This window comes from Mycteria americana, chromosome 1, assembly GCF_035582795.1.
Source record: "Mycteria americana isolate JAX WOST 10 ecotype Jacksonville Zoo and Gardens chromosome 1, USCA_MyAme_1.0, whole genome shotgun sequence".
In the NCBI taxonomy this organism is placed as follows: domain Eukaryota; kingdom Metazoa; phylum Chordata; class Aves; order Ciconiiformes; family Ciconiidae; genus Mycteria; species Mycteria americana.
The window spans coordinates 45,404,504-45,421,549 of NC_134365.1; the positions used below are offsets into that span (position 1 = coordinate 45,404,504).

The following is a 17,046-nucleotide window of genomic DNA, read 5'->3' on the forward strand; positions in this document are numbered from 1 at the left end:
GTCCAAAATGTCAGGCATTCCTGATTTCCTTTTTCTGAGATGCAGGAACATCCCTTCCAAGTTATAATGCAGTAATCTAAATGCTGTATCTATCGCTATCTTTTTAAACAGTAACTTAACAAAGTCTCCATACGGTAGCTTAGTCATGTGTTAGTTAGTGTTGCTCTTGGGCCTTGGATTTTTTTTGTCATTTTGGTTTTCATTTTGGTTTTGTTATGTAAAAAAATAAACCTTACCCTTTTGAGTCTCTTCAAGGTAAATTACTTTCTTGTTCTTTGTGGATTGTAGAAGAAGCCTAGAGAACTAGTTCAGTGTAGACATATTTTCTTTTGATAATAAGAGCCAAGTAAGATAAATAGCATGCATTGCTCTCAATGCTGTCACGACACAGACTAATGATAAAGTATCGAATATAAATCAGCGGTTCATCTGAGTATAGTTGGCTGTTCATTTTCATCTCAATCATGAATCTGATTTCAAAGTTCTGTGTTTCTACCTGAAGATTCTTCTCTTTAGTATCTTCTTATAGGTGACGTTGTCTGTCCAGTGTCATGAGTATCCGTGAGTTTATATGCAATTTAACATGGCTTTAAGTTTCTTGTTAGGAAATAAGAAGTGCAAAAAATCTGCTATGACATGAATAAAACTACTGTGCAAGTGTTAGAAAGATCAAAACCTTAGCAGCATGCAGTAATGTACGGTTCTGAGTACTGCTCTAGTACAGCTCTAGCTTCTGAGTACTGATAATCGTATTTAAGAAAGCTAGCATTGACATAGAGGATCTTATAATTTTAAACAGGGCATGAAGTGAATTTGTAATGCTTAATGAAGGACAATAAAGTGTGACTAAACATCTGATAAAAGATTATGAAGTTAAAGACTGTATGGGTTTAATACCCAGTTATATGGCACTAGCTAAATTAATGGTACAAACGTTCGGTATTCCATTCTTATGTTTTGCCTAACAGATATTTACCTAGTTACTGTGTACAGAGCATTTAATTTTTTTTTACTTCCACTGACAGTTGCTTGCCACTGGTCTACCAGGGTCTTTGCATTCTGAAAATAAAGCCTCTTTTACATGATATTTTAAGTAGCATAAATTAATATTGCTAAGATTCTGATTTTTACTCAGTAGGATGGAGCAAAAAAGGAGTAAGAGTTCTCCCTCCCCTTTTCTCTTTTTCTCCTCTGGGAAACCAACCACAGGTGTTTATTGAATTTGTTTTCTTGTTTTCCTTTCCCCATCGAGATCAAGATACATACTTTTTTATTTTTATTTAAAGGTTCAGAACGTTATTTGTAGCTGGTGAGCGCTGTGATGTGGACACGCTACAATGGTCAAAAAAGGTCTTCAAGGTACCTGTCTTGGACCACTGGTGGCAAACTGGTGAGTGTTTTAAAATACCATTTGTAAAATACAGTGAGGAGATATTTTCAGACTTGTTTCCTGAGTCTGCAGGTAGAACTGGTTTCTCTTTCCATGAACATTTAAATAGGCAGGACCAAGTGTGAAAATAAAAATTCAAGCAGGAATAAAGTTTTTTGGAAGTGATCTGAAAAGTGACTTCAGGATATATTTAAAACACAGCATTTTTAAAAGCTATATATAAAAAAAAGGTCTTTTCTGATGCCTGTGTTTAAAAAAAAAAAAAAAAAAGAAGAAAAAAAAGTTTGCATCAGTATTTTTTCCAGGTGTATTTTTATATTGTTTGCATATGTGACTATTTTGTGACAGAAAATTTGGTATTTAGGGAAGCTCTCAGGTTTAAGTTAAGTTTTCTGCACATATATTTTGTGTAATTAAAAACAATCTGCAGCACAGAGTAGACTCCTTGGTCTTCAATATTGTTTTGTATGGATCTCATCCAGCTTCTGTTGATTATTTTGGAACGTCTCCCATTTATTTCACTGGAGGAGGATTAAATACTTAGACTGCAATGAAGGAATCAGAGTACCAATCAATGTGTAACTTTGCAAAAATCCCACTTGAATTCTGGATTAAGGCTTGATCAAACATATCTTGTTATAACTATGGATTAATATATTTTTGAATTTCACTATTACAAGATCAGATTCGGATTTTGCTTCTTACACACATTATTGCTATTTAAGCTAAGGAAGTGTATTACAAAAGCTCCCTCCTCCCCTCCCTCCTTCGCTCCCTTCCAAGAATACTGCTTCTATTTTCTGTGCATCATTGTTTTGAGACGCAAATTTTCTCTGGTTTCTCTCTATATGGAGAAAAACGTTTTGATTCCTCTGTGATGGGTCAGATAGCAGATATATAAGATTAGAATAAAAAGTGGAAAACTCTAGTTCATCTATAATATATGTTATGTCATTAAATCAGTTGAGGAAGTTTGAAATGCATCATTTTTTTTTTAAAAACCCCAACAATCATAGATAAATACTGAGAAAGTACTGGAAGATAGTAGTGTCATTTTTTATTTAATCTTGATTTAATCTGCTAATTAATTGATAAATATGAGGGACAAGACCTATATTTTGCTCACTTCTCTATGATCCTATGATCCTAATATGTGTAGGCAAGAACAGGCCTCAGTGATGCAGAATGAGCAATTAACTGAAAAAGATTAAATGATTAAAAGATCAAATAATGTCTTTGACTACCTACTGAACTGGCAGTAAGCAATATTACTGTATGTAATCTTGCATGTTTTTTTATCTATGTCTGTGCACATATATATATATATATATATATATATAATGGCCTATAGCTTTGGCATGTATTTAGTGCAAAGGCTTAATGTTACTGTGTTCATTCGGATATATCTCAGGTATCAATGAGAGATCTTAAACGAGCATGTGGATGTAATTGTACCCATAATGTGTAAAGGTAAGACTCTGTTTGAGAGGCTTTTGAAAGACCATGAGCCGAGCTCAGAGTATAGTATGTTTCTTGATTTTTATGTTCACATTGTGCTCTTAAATCAAATTGTAGCATGACTTTAATGAGCTAAGGCCATTTCAAATACAGTGTTTGAGAGCGTTTAATAATTTGAATAGAATGAAGACCCATTTTTATTTCCAAGTGACTTCTGTAGAAATGTGTGCTGTTGAATGTAAGCAAGGCCTTCAGTCTGAAGGAAAAAATTTACTAAGTCAGAGTTCCTATCAGAGAACCGAATTTCAAGGGACAGGGAGAAAGAAGAAAAGAAGAATCACAGAATCATTGGGGTTGATGAGGACCTCTTGAAGTCATCTAGTTCAGCCCCCCTGCTCAAGCAGGGTAACCTAGAGAGTTGCCCAGGATCCTGTCCAGTTTTGAGTACCTCTATGGATGGGGATTCCACAACCTTTCTGGGCAGCCTGTGCCCGTGTTTGACCGCCCTCAAAGTAAAAACGTTTCTTCTTGTGCTCAGCTGCAATTTTCCATGTTTCAGTTTGTGCCTATTGCCTCTTGTCCTGTCAGTGGGCACCACTGAGAAGTCTGTCTGCCTCTTCTTCATTCCCTCCCATCCAGTGTTTATACACCTTGATAGGATCTCCCCTGAGCCTTCTCCAGACTGAACAGTCCTAGCTCTCTCAGCCTCTCTCCATATAAAAGATGTCCTTTTTCCTGACTGTTCACTGGATTTTCTCCAGTAGCTCCATCTCTTGTATTGGGGAACCCAGAACTGGCCCATCCAGACGTGGCCCCATCAGTGCTGAGTAGAGAGGAAGGATCATCTCCCTCAACCGGCTGACAACTTTCTTCCTTTTGCGGCCCAGGATGCCGTTGGCGTTGTTTGCTGCGAGGATGCGTTGCGACCTCATGGTCATCTTGCTGTCCACCAGGATCCTAAGGTCATTCTCTGCAGGTCCTTCTCTTTCCAGCTGGCTGGTCCCCAGTGTACAGTGGAGTCTGGGGTTATTCCTCCCTAGATGCTGGACTTTGCATTTCCCTTTGTTGAACTTCATGAGGTTCCTGTTGACCCATTTCTCCAGCCTGTTGAGATGCCTCTGAAAGGTAGCACACCCATCTCATATGTCAGCCGCTCCTCCTAGTTTTACATCATCTGCAAACTTGCTGAGTGCACACTGTTTCCCATTGTCCAGGTAATTAATGAAGAAATTGAATAGTATTGGCCTCAGTATCAACCCCACTATCAACCACCAATGATTTGCATCCAATGGGACTTTGTGCCACTGGTCAAAATCCTCAGGGCCTGGCAGTTCAGACAGTTCTCAGTCTACCTTGCTGTCCACTTATCTAACCCATACTTTGTCAGCTTATGTATGAGAATGTCATAAGAGGCAGTGTCAAAAGCTTTACTAAGGTGGAGGTAAACAGCATGCACTTCCTCCCTTCATCCACAAAGCTAGTCACCTCATTGTAGAAGGCAATCAGTTGATTAAGCATGACTTTCCCTTCATAAATCCATGCTGGCTACTCCTGATCACCTTCTTGTCCTTTGTGTGTTTGGAAATACTTTCCAGCATTAGTTGCTTCATGACCTTCCCAGCGACTGAGGTGAGGCTGACCAGCCTGTAGTTCCCTGGATCTTCCTTCTTGCCTTTCTTGAAGAGAGGACTGACATTTGCTCTATTCAAGTCTTCAAGAACCTCTCCCAGTCGCCATGACCCTTGCAAGGTAATCAAGAGTGACACTGCAGTGACATCAGCCAGCTCCCTCAGCACTCATGGGTGCAACTCATGAGGCCCCATGGACTTATATATGTCCAGTTTGTTTAAGTGCTCCCTAACCTGGTCCTCTTCCACCAAGTGTAAGTCTTCCTTACTCCAGACTCCCTCTGGTCTCAGGGGTCTGGTAATCCTGAAAGGCAATCTTACCAGTAAAGACTGAGGTGAAGAAGGCATTCAGTACCTCAGCCTTTTCTGTGACCTTTGCCACCGGATCCCCTGTCCTGTTCAGCAGTGGGCTCATGTTTTCCCTGCTCTTCCTTTTGCTGTTTATGTGCTTGTAGAATCCTTTCTTGTTGCCCTTCATGTCCTTTGCCAGATTCCACTTCAGGTGAGCCTTGGCTTTCCTAACCCCATCCCTGCACAACTGGATGGCATCTTTATACTCCTTCGGGGTCATCTGCCCCTACTTCCACCTCTTGTACACTTTCGATGTCTGAGTTCAATCAGGAGCTCCTTGCTCATCCATTCAGGCCTCCTGCCCTTGATTTCCTATTTGTCAGGATGGACTTCTCTTGAGCTTGGAGGAAGTGATCCTTGCATATCAACTAGCTCTCCTGGAACTCTCTTCTGTCTGTATCCCATGGGATTCTTCTAAGCAGATCTCTGAAGAGAGTCTGCTGTCCTGAAATCCAGGGTTGTGGTCTTGCTTTTTTCTTGCTCCTTCTTTTCAGAATCCTTAACTCCACCGTCTCATGGTCACTGCAGCCAAGGCTGCTTCTGACCATTTCTTCCTTGTTTGTAAGTATGAGGTCCAGCAGAGCACCTTTCCTTATTGGCTCCACGATCACCTTTGTCAGGAAATTGTCATCCATGTACTGCATAAATTGGATTGCTTGTGCCCTGCTGTGTTGTCCTTCCAGAAGATATCAGAATGGTTAAAGTCTGTGAATATGAGACTTCTTCCATTTGTTTGAAGAAGGCCTCATCTACAGTCCTCGTCCTGCTCAGGAGGTCTCCAGCAGATACTCACTACAACAGCATGAACGTTGGTCTGCCTGCTGGTCTTCACCCGTAAGTTCTTGGCTGGCTCCTGACCTGACCTCTAACAAGGCAGAGCCCCACTCACGTGAAGTGCAACACCCCCTCCTTGCCTCCCAGGCATAGGAAAAAGTGCTTAATAGAATACAAACTAATAAACTAGATTTGTATAGCTTCTAAAATAGAGAACGGTCAGGTCTGGTAAGTGAGATGAAATAGAAATGCTTCTCCCCACACTGTCCTGTGTTCCTGAACTTCCCTTGAGATTAACGTGCTCAAATGCTCAGTGGGAAGAAGTGGATCCTCCTGTCTCTGAAAGGCTTTGCTTGTTCCGGAGCACAGCAGCCAGGGCAGCACATGAAAGCAGCCTTCCCTTCTGCTGTTCAGTCACCTCTTTTTTAGCAGAATACAAAACGTATCCCGTTAACTGTGAAAAAAACAAGCAGTTATGTCACATTCAGCTGTGTCTGTCACTTGGTAAAATATTGTTGAAAGTGGATTTCTGTGCTGGAAAAGCCTTTTCAGTCCAACAGTACTGGATTTCCGTACACTAGGTTAAAGCTGTAAGGTGCTGAATATGAAATATTTTACGGAGTAGATAAATGGCTGTTTCACTTCATATTAGAAATATTCAAGGTTAGTGACTGGTTACAGAATACAGGACCCAAAATTCAGAAATAACAATTTTCCGAACTATCTCTAAAATAGAAAATCACAACTAAAAACACAGAATAAAAAATCCTGATCACTTCTAGCAGGAAGAGGTCAAGACATTTTATGTATTGCTAATAAGTTTTTAAAATGGAATTTTTTAATAACAAAATTCAATTCAAAATAACAAAACTATTACATTTTATGAATTACCTTTTTTGTAATGAAATGGCAGCTGAAGTTATAAATTGCTGTTTTGTTATGCCCAAGATTGAAAGCTTCTGATTTACTTCTAGATATGAAAATGCTTTTGACCTTTGATAATCTGGCAAATTGTTACTTATTCCCCAATTTGATATTTGTCTGCATTTTTCCAAAACAAGAGCATTGCAAAACTGTGAGAAATGTTGGCATCTTAATTTTACCTGAATACTGTAGATCTACAGTTATGTCTTAGTCGTTGACTCTTCCAACTGAGGCTAAGCAGAAGATGGAGGAGGAGGGCAATCCAGTATCAGGGTAATTAGTGTTTCATGTATAATGGGGTAATTTCTATTCCCTTGTTTATGACTGAGAAAAGGAGGGAAGAGATCAGCTTTGTAGAGATGAGAAGCAACTGAGTCATTATTTGGAGATGGAAATGGGTATGAGGGAAGGGAAACAAAAGGCTGACAAACAAATGTATTATAAAATAAAAAGGGAGGGTGAAACACTTGCTTCTTCAGGTTTAGTAGGGTATCTTCAAAGATCTTGGCCCCTTTACCATATATTGAAACTAGAAATAAATGACTATGGACAAAGAAATGTAGGTGGATTTTCTTTCATTCTGTCTTTGGAAGATTTATGGATTATATGAAATCACTGAGTTGAAACAGTACTTTGAAACAGAAGAATGCTTTCATTAGGGGACTTTCAAGCAGTTACACCTGGAAAGCCTGATTGATTAAAACTTTGATTTGTTTCAATATGGCTTCATCAATAATGCTTATTTTAAATGTGAATATTTGTGTTACAAGTATAGTAAGTACGTCTTACAAGCTGTGAGATGTATGTCATGGGATCAATGAGCAGCAAGTAGGATTTGTGGCAATAAGGACTGATAAGCACTTGCTGCTTCCTTTGGAGACATGGCAATGGATGAAAGAATGGTACTTTCAGATCCTGTGCTCATCCATACATGGAGGGAGGATAATCTTGTTTTGGATTTGTGCAGGTGTTTAGTTTTTGCTTATTTATACAAAATGACACTTAGCATTTAAATAGCAATTTTCATCTTCAAGGTAATTGTGCAAACACAAGCAAATTAATTCTTTTAATACCCCTGTGAAGTAAGTACAGTTATTCCAGTCTTGAAGACATTAAATTGAGAAAGACAAGTATCTTGTCCCACGCTATCCAGGAAGCCATTGCAAATTCAGTTTTAGAAAACAGAGCTTTTCTTGCTCAGAGATAAATTTTCTTGTCATATTTACACGTTTTGTGATATTTTGTCTGAAAGGGAACAGGAATGCACATTTTGGACCTTGTTCTGTCTCTGTTTGTAGTTATGCTTTAAGGAAATGATACAGTAGCTCTGTTGCAGTACTCCAGGTAAGTACCTCACAGGGCACCTGGACAAATCTGTTTGAAATAGCCTAAACAGTGTTTGGGATGTAACTGCTGTGTCACATCCTTGGGAGAGGCCTCAATACACAAAGAAATGTGAGTTTGGGTTACCTTGTTTTTGGAGCTAGCTTTGAATTCTAGAAATAAAAAAGGGTAACAGCAATGAGGATTTGAAGAGCTGTGGAAGCATGAAGGCTCTGAAAGCTTGTGTTAAACATCCTCAACTGCTTTCATGTTAGCTATTCAGTATTTCATGGTAAAAAGAAATAAAATGAAACTCTACCGCATCATTTTTGACATTTTAGAAAAAAGTTAACAAGTCAGATTTCTGTTTCTTCATAAGTATAGGATGTAAAGAGGTTTTTTTTTTTTGATATTTCTAAATAGAAATGTTTTGAGACTCTGTCTTTGAGGATGTATAGGAAAATTCAGATGAAACAACTGAAACTGAAAATTCAGTGATAAAATTTGACATGCATAAAATCTCACTCAAGAGATGTTTCCTTGCAACTTTTTGGTCATGTACTATGGGAATCAAAGTTACAGAGCAGGCAAGTGTAGGAGGTTCAAATTGGAGATACCGCTATGTCCTGAGTGTCAGCTCACTAGCAGGCAGAACTATGAGAAGATTGTGCACGTTTTCTTTTTTCATGGAAATAAGCTGCCTTATCCAGTAAGGAATGGGTGCCTGCAGCATCCATTAGGACAAAAATCACATAGTGCTTGCTACATTATAGTTGCTGAAAAAGAAGGTTATCGTACGCGCACATTGTAATGAGATCTTGGATACTCTGAGACACAGTGTGATAAAATTTACTGGTAGGAATTCCCCAGGTTCTGTAGCACAATTAATTAATGTACTCTATCACTTTTAAAATTGTTCTTGTTCCTCCTCTATGTCTTACCTCTAAAACATGCAGCTGCTACCTTGGTAATATTTTTATTAGGACATGACTATTATTATGTAATTCCACATAGGAGTAATGGTTATACTGATCTTTTATTAGGGCTATACAAACAATACAACTGTATCATTGAATTCATTGTAAAAAATATGAATCATAGTTAAGTGTACTCACTGTAATATATTTCAATGAACTACTTCCTACCACAATCATGTATGGGGAAGAGTTTATTAATGTGGTCTCCAAGCAGCATGACGTGGTCCCCAGTCTTCAGTTTCCACTGTGTTGGCTTGGCAACATTGTGCAGAATCTTCTCGTGGGTGGAAAGGATGGATTTTGCAACTGAATTCTGTTAGCTAATCTTTCCAGGTTTCCACTACAGAACTGCTCTTTAGGTGAATTACCTTGCCAATCTAGACCTCCATCTGCCCACATTTGACAATTGGATTCCAGATTTTATTCTTCAGTCATCTTCTGCTTTGCCCCATTCAAAACCATGCAGATCAGTCCAGTGCATTCCTTAATAGGATGCATTTCAGTCCAGTGCATTCCTTTAATACGGTGAAATTTTCAGATCAAGAGGCAGCAAGAAAGGTAAACTAAACAAAGGGTAGCTGTTTAATTTGCAGCAAAAGAGTAAATTCTTAGAAATGTTATTTTGAGTGCCAGAAATTCAGTTCTGGAGTTATTGAGCCCAAGCATCTGGAGCTGAGATGAAAGAAATGAAACAGATTTCTTCCAAAGTCCAGGCTACGGGTTTAGGTTATCAGGTGGTGCCTCATTGTAGATGCAGTTCATGCTTTTTAAAGACATGCGTATCCTGTCAAGACTAGGATCATATTTTTTTAGTGGAAGCTGATATTCTGAAGAATATCAGAAGCAGAACACTTCTTCAGAAGTGGGAATTACTCTGCAGAAACTTCTGTAGCCCTGAATTACAGAGTCCTCTGAGCATAATTTTCTGGATAACTGAACTTATAACAGGTATTCACGTAGAGGAAGAAGAGAAAAGTGGTCATTTGTCATGTCTCTACCTTGGGGCTTGCATTCTGTCCTTTATGAACATAAAGATTGTTTCAGCCATTGTTCGTTGCTTAGTAATCAGACTTGTGCAGATGTGGACTGCGTGTCATTAGTTACAGTAGCTTGTCATTCCTTCAATGTCATGTTAGGACACTCAGTTCAAACGGGTTTTTGGTTATCCTTATTGGAGGAGAGAGAGGAGGAAATTTTTTTAGGGGCCATGGGCATTGCCAAGGCAGAGACTGACCTTTCAGTAGTGTGTGGCTGTCTCATTCTGTACTGTGGCCTTTACCATTAGCTTCAGAGAAAGGGAAAAGAACAGAATTGTAGGTATTTTTTTCTTTGTCTGTCTGGTCAACCTGTGTCAAAATCAAGGAGCTCTTTCCTAACCCGTCCTGATGATTGGCTTCTCTCTTGAAGTTGGAGTATTGATAGCTCTTGCAATTCTTATTTTATGATAATTTCACATAACTAAAAGGAGTGACATGGATTTAAATTAGGATTTGACACTCTTGTTTTCTAATGAGCCAAGTAATTTGGGCTAAATTGCTTTGGGGGAGCCAACCAGTCTCTTAAAACTGTGAAGAGCAGTTAGTGCCTCTCTGTCCCAGTATTCCAGTGATTTTACCACTCAGATGTGGAGGAAGAGTGGGGAAACCTGCCCCTCCTCAGCATGGGGCGTTGGAGCCCTCAGTCTGTGTGTACATCCCAGGAGTGTGCTGTAATTGCAGACACAAAATTCCCTCAGCCTCGCTCTCCTTCCACCCCACTTTTTTTTTTTGTTTGTTTTTTTGTTGTTGAATGTGTTTCATTATGATATAAGCTACTTGGGCCTTTATAATGGGCAGTCACATGGAACATTAGAATTACAGAAGTTTCTTAAATGAGCCTTTATTTGGAAATGTGGTAAAATTGCTTACTTGTGAAAACCTTACCTCAGAGCACCCTGTTTCCAGGCGGGTAGAGAAGAGAGTTAAGCGTTGAAGACTGCTGGTACTCAGAACCAGGCATTTTATTAGGGCTATACAAACTATACAACTGTATCATTGAATTCGGGTGTAATCCTTGTTAATCTAATGCTAAAATATTGTATCTCTGCTCATGCTGACAGAGTGTAGCATCTTCATCGTGTATGATTTGCGACATGCTTTAGTAAAATGGGTGACGTAGCTTCCCTGGTTGTGTTGCCCTCTGTCACGTTTCAGTCTTAGTCATCTATACTCATCTGCCAGTCTTGAATTTTCATGAGTTTTCTCTGTGCAATCCATGTGAAATGGTTTCTCCTTCAGAAATTTAGGCCGTATCTGCTTAGCTGAGAAATATTTTTTACAGAAATGGCTTGTTCATGACTATGTACTGCTTGTGTGTTTGTTGGACATCCAAGAATGTATGTCTGGATTATATACATATTCTCTAAGGTGTTTTTACTTTGAATGAATCATTACAGCTGCATAGGTTTATTACGGTCTTTAGTGCTGGTCACTGTCTCCCCCATTTCACGAAGTGAAGTGAATTTCTCCTCCAGATATGTTTCTCTCTTGAGGGTTGTTTCAGATGCACATTTCACATGGCTTTCAGTTCTCCCGTGCATTTTGGGAAATGCACCACGTTGCAAAGGTGGCCCTGGTTCAGAGACGGCAGGAGTGTTGTGGCTTGAAAGAAAGACGGATCCCTTTTGTTTTTATTTATGGAATTGATTACAGTTAAGGCATGGTTAAGTCAGTAAACATACTAGGTCCTTCTAGTAAGAAAAAAGCATTCTTTAAATTTCTGGGAAGGTTCTCTTTTCCTCCTGGCTGTTCTCTTTTTTCCTTCCCACTGGTCAGCACCTCCTCTGTGTTGATACAAATTCAGTATCAGCTGTGCTGTAGCCACTCTGTCTCATTTGCGCTGACATTTTCTAACTTAGAATTGATAGAAAGTATGTATTAAGCTTTTCTGTTCCCATTTGACTTCTGTTACTCAGTGCTTATTAATCTTAATCTTTTCCGATTGTCTTTCCACATGCAGCCAGGGACATGCATTAAAATGAAGTATTATAAATGTTTTCCTCCTTTTTAAAATTTCATTGATGTGGTTTAGATGGTTGAAAATAAAAGAACTGTAAAGCAGTCGTAAGTTACGGAGTTCAGCCATGAATGATGTTTAGTGTGCACTGAATAGGCAAATGAAGAAGAAGAAGAGGGGACACCTTTAGGAATGGGTATGTTAAATAAGAATAATGCACTCATCTGCCTGAAGGAGACAAGCTGTGACAGCACCTCCAGTTTGTATGTGTGTGAAGATGTTACAGGTTGCTGATCTCATTCCTGTCGCATGGCAACTGCTTTTTTTGTTGCTCAGAGAATAAAGTCCTCATTAGTGTAAAGTAGATGATTTTCCTGATGATTTAAGAAGAGGAAAGCTAGTAGTAAGCTGCATGGATCTCGTGCATGGAAGGAATGATCCTTTGCAGGACTTAAGGCTGCCCAGTGAAGGTAGAAAGAGAGAGAATAGGAATTTCTAAGACCTTAGATCCTGATACGGAAAAAAATATTTGAATTGCACAGTAGTAATTTTATCTGTCTTTTCCATCTTGGCAGTATTACTATGCATACAATATATTAAGATTCCCCCAAATGATTAAATGGTAAATGGTTAGCACTGAGATGTGTAATTACTTTTTATAATCTCCATTTATCTCTTAGTATTTCATCATGTATCAGTTATGATGTTACAGTAGGAGGAAAATAAAAATGGGAAATTCACTTTTAGTCTGAAAATATATTATATTTGCATTGCCTGACTTAATGCATCTTTAAACATGCCATCTGACATCTTCAAAATATGACCAAAAAGCTTTCTATTCTCCTCTGATTATCTTGGCTGTCATTTTGCTGTAGGCAACTTGTAAGATGTACGCTATGAATTACCATTTGGAGGCAAAGGAGCCTGATATACTTACAAAACAAATGCATAAACTTCTGGTGCTTTATGACTAGCTTGCCAGTTCATGATAACTGAACTTATTTCCTTCTTTGGTTTTAATATTTGTCGTGGCCCACCAACCTTTAACTAAGATAATTAGAACTTCTTTAACAGTTACATTTTGTACATTTATTCTGGAGATTTTATTTGGATGTGCTTTGAAATCTTCAGAGGCCTTGTGTATATGTATGATAACACAAGCAGCACAGTTTGTAAATACGTTCTGTGTTTGGATAGGATTGTGAAAGGGAGCCTTGGGGGAATTTTAATGGTTTTGGGGGTTGATTTTGTTTTTAAATGAGTGGATTGAATATAGCAATAGAACTGTTATACAAGAAGTATTTGGCCTTCACAAGTGTAATATGTATTCGTGGTAATAGATGCATTATGACTACAAGTGCTTTGAAGCATTTAGAAAATACTCAAAGAATTGCTGGTTTCTCTTCTGATGTTAAATTCTAAGAATAAGCATGGAAACTCAGGCACTTTCAGAAAATACGTTACTCTGTAAACAAAATGGATTTTATTTTGAGAAACAGGCTTCAGGTTTTCAAATACCTTTAGCTAATTTTGTGATTTTTAATTGTTTTTTCCTGTGCTTCTGTACATTTGCAAGAAATGAGGGAAACACTCTGCTTCTGGCTAGCTGTACACAGCTGTTGTTGTACATGTATTAATATGGCTCCGCAGTCAGCTTAATACTAACATCATAATTTCTAGATTGTGCAAACAAGCTTGAAGCTGTCATTCTCAGTGCTGTATATGTGCATAATAATGCTTGCCCATTTATTTAAATATGAATATACTTTAATTAGTGCAACACTACGTATAATGCAGTATTTCCTTTTAAAGATTGGAAATAGTGTCCCAGCTGACGTGGGAGGCATTCATCGATACCACTGCAGGTTGGGATCTGATATAAAGTTAAACCAATAGAGTAACGACATAGGTGAGCTTTCAGAAAGCTATTTGTCACTAAAGCTCTGTTTCAGAAAAATGGCCTGGCTTATGAAAGCACTTAAATGTGTACCTGTGTGGCATTTGACATTTAAAATGTAAAGTGATATCCTAAACTACGAATTAGACTAAATGGACAAATTGATTGCGGGGGAGGAAATACTTGTGATACTATTCCTGTTTTAAATGAAACATACTGAGATAAATAGCTTGGTGGTGGTGGCGTGTAACTGGGTGTGTGATTTGTGAATGGTCTAAGCTTACGTAAGTGCAAACCACCAGTGACAGAGGGAGTGGAGCATCCCTCCTTCATCTCTGACACTGCCTTTGTACCCCTGCTCTTCGGCCAGTCCTACCATGCGTGTGGCTGCATGGTGAGCAGAATCAGAGCATTGATGTAGGCAAAAACTAACCTGGCTGAAAGGAAGAATAATTTTTTTATTTTTTTTTTAAATCCGAATCAGTTCAATCCAATTCCATGTAAAAATGGGGGGAAAAGGAAGATGGGAATGTACAGCCAAGGTGTAGAAGGATAATGAGACCACACTTTTTTTTAGTTACCTTCACTGATGTGCATTTAAACTAGCTCAAGTCAACTGTGCAGTGTCCAGTTGTGCATTTTAATTACAAAATCATCGTTCTTCATATAACAGATAATGAAAATTAATATGGCTGTCACATTGTTGTCCCTTTTAGCTATTGTCTGCGCTGTCTTTCAGACAGTAACCACTTTCTGTTGTGTTTGTAGTGTATGTCGTTGTTGTTGATTGAGCACCCTTGGTGCTACTGTACAATAAAGAATATAGAGAATAAGGAGAACTTCAAGTGGAAGTGAATACCGAACAGCAAGTAGTCGTAACCAGAAAAAAGGCAAATCCTTGTGCAACGCACTGGTCCTATTGTAAAAACACATCTGTACTGGAGAGTCTGTTTAATTAATGTATCTTTCTGATTTCCTTAGTCATCCTTTAAAAAATTGATTGGTTCATTTCCTAGTTATATCTCTTTTCCATGTTTTCTGAGTGAAGTTTCTACATTACAGTTTCTGACTAGAGAAAGTTAAGCAGTTAAGTAGAGGTTTTTTAAGGCTCTGTATGCAATTTAACCAAGTGAGAAAGGTCAAATTTAATTTCACTTGGGTGTGAAGAATAGGTGAAAAACTGTTGTTTTTCCATGAGGCTTACAGTTAACTTGTAGAGGTTTTACACTGTTCTGTAGAGTACTAGTGGGATGAATGAACATGTTTTGGAGCCCTCCCACCTCCAGGTAACAAATTGTTCTGATCTTCTGCCAAATGAATGTAATCTAAATTGTAAGCAGCCTGATGGACAAGGTCATGCTTTAGTTGTGATAGTCTTTCTAAATAATATTTGAGCAAGAAAGTCTTAACTGAAATTCTTTCCAGTTGGTTTACTGCATATTCTTTACTTAAGTTTGTATGGAGTTGAAAAAACTCCTTGTAAGAAAAGTGTGAAAATCTTGAGTACAAATCACTCAACTTGCATACTTCACCTAAAATTTGATACTTCTTGTGGGTTTTGCTAAGATAGACCCCTGTTACTCACTTACCATATTTTGGCATTCTGTAGGCACCTGGTATTTATTGTGTTGATGCTTCATGTGCTTAATTCACAAGAGGAGTAAGTTAAGAATGCAGTCAGATGAAGGAAAAATAAATTATAATTATCATCACTGTTCAAGAATTTTTCTGCTGCATCTGTCATACTCCTCAGAAATAAGGGGTGAAATGAAATACCAAATGATGCATGAAAGAGTTTTTCAAGTTTCACTACTACCCAGCAAAGCCTTTCACAGTTTAGGATGACAGATTGTCTTTAATATAACCTAATCGTGCATAATGTGTGAATTGGATTTAATTTTACACTTGCTTTCTGACAGTTGGTAAAACGGAATCAGGGAATCCTTAAGAATTTACAGTTCTCCAGATTCTTCAGTCATTGTTGTCTCCTTGTGGCTCCTCTCACTTTTCTGTTATAATTTGCTGCAGTACCCTGCTAAATGTATTAGAAGATGAGAATTTCAGTAAATATAAGCTCTGTCATTGAATTTTACTTCATTTCATGACAGGGTTAAGCAAAATGAAGAGGAAATGAGTAAAATGGATGGGGAGGTTCATGATACAATTATCATAGATCTGAAAAGGAATTTTCACTAACCTTTACCCTTAGAAGGCAGTAAAAATCATGGCATATCAACATATACTATGTGGGTGCAGCTGTACCATGGACTTTTGTGGCAGTCTGCCAGCTGGCAGCCCAGCATCACACATCAGGTTGCATTAGGATTATCCAACCTGTTCTCCTCTGTGCCCTTTAGTGCCCTGGGATAATAGTGGCCAGGTGTCATCTCCTTGTTTTAATGTTGATGGATAATTAGCATCAGACTGTTTGTAGTTAAATAGCCAGCACTAGCCAGGTGTACTTGTTTTTTCTACACATTAATACTTTACCATGTCTCATGTACCAACCTAGAGCTGAGCAGAAAATGTCGATGTCTTCCAGGGAAGAGATGAAGAAAACTTAATGGCAAAATTATACAGTGGATATTTTTGACTCCTTGCTGAAGACGTGGTTGAGCTGTACTGTACAGAGGCTAAAACAGTTATCTGAAATTATCTTCCAAGATGAGTAAGCATAAGACTAAAGTGGTGCTCGGGCTACCAGCCTGCAGCGTGGCTATCTAGACAGAATTTGTCAGGGTTAACAGTGCTAAATCACAAGTTGTGAGTGAGGTCACCTACTGCTAGTGCAGTCAGAGACTTAGAAACTTGCTTGGGTTTTAGTGATGAAGAACTGATGGGGAAACTGACTTCTTTGCTCTGCACAGTCATATGCTGAAGGAAATGAGGTCTGTATGAATACTTGATGATCTGGCCCCTGAATCTTCAGGACCCTCCCAGTACATATTATTTCTGTGGTGTGTTAGATTTGGTTTTATTATAAGGAAGCAGTATGGTATGCTGTGATGCAGATTTTTAGTGCTATAGTTCACCTGGTACTGTGGTTTTCTGTTCCTGGATGCCCAGTAGTTGTTGCCATACTAGAAAGAATGTTGCTGTTACTTTACTGAATTCTTCATTCCACCCTTTCTGGCATAATTAAAATGACCACTGCGTGGAGGGAGCACGTGCAAGGAGTCTCTTCAAAGCTGCATTCTTGCTATGTGGGTGGATTTGTTACCACTTGCTGCTTAAGCTTTCTCCCTTCCATAGACCCTCCTCTCCATTTTATCAGTGCTGTCTTCTGCTGTAGCAATTCCTTTAATTCCTGTCAATCAAAATGACAACTTT

General features: G+C 38.5%; 1 protein-coding gene across 1 annotated transcript in view; it reads left to right on the top strand.

Moving 5' to 3' along the window:
* ACSS3 (acyl-CoA synthetase short chain family member 3) overlaps positions 1–17,046 on the top strand; it is a 92,493-nt gene that overhangs the window by 49,120 nt on the left and 26,327 nt on the right. Inside the window, exon 9 of the mRNA XM_075496307.1 lies at positions 1,287–1,390. Within this exon, the coding sequence (XP_075352422.1) occupies positions 1,287–1,390 (104 nt within the window). The remainder of the gene's footprint in view (positions 1–1,286; positions 1,391–17,046) is intronic.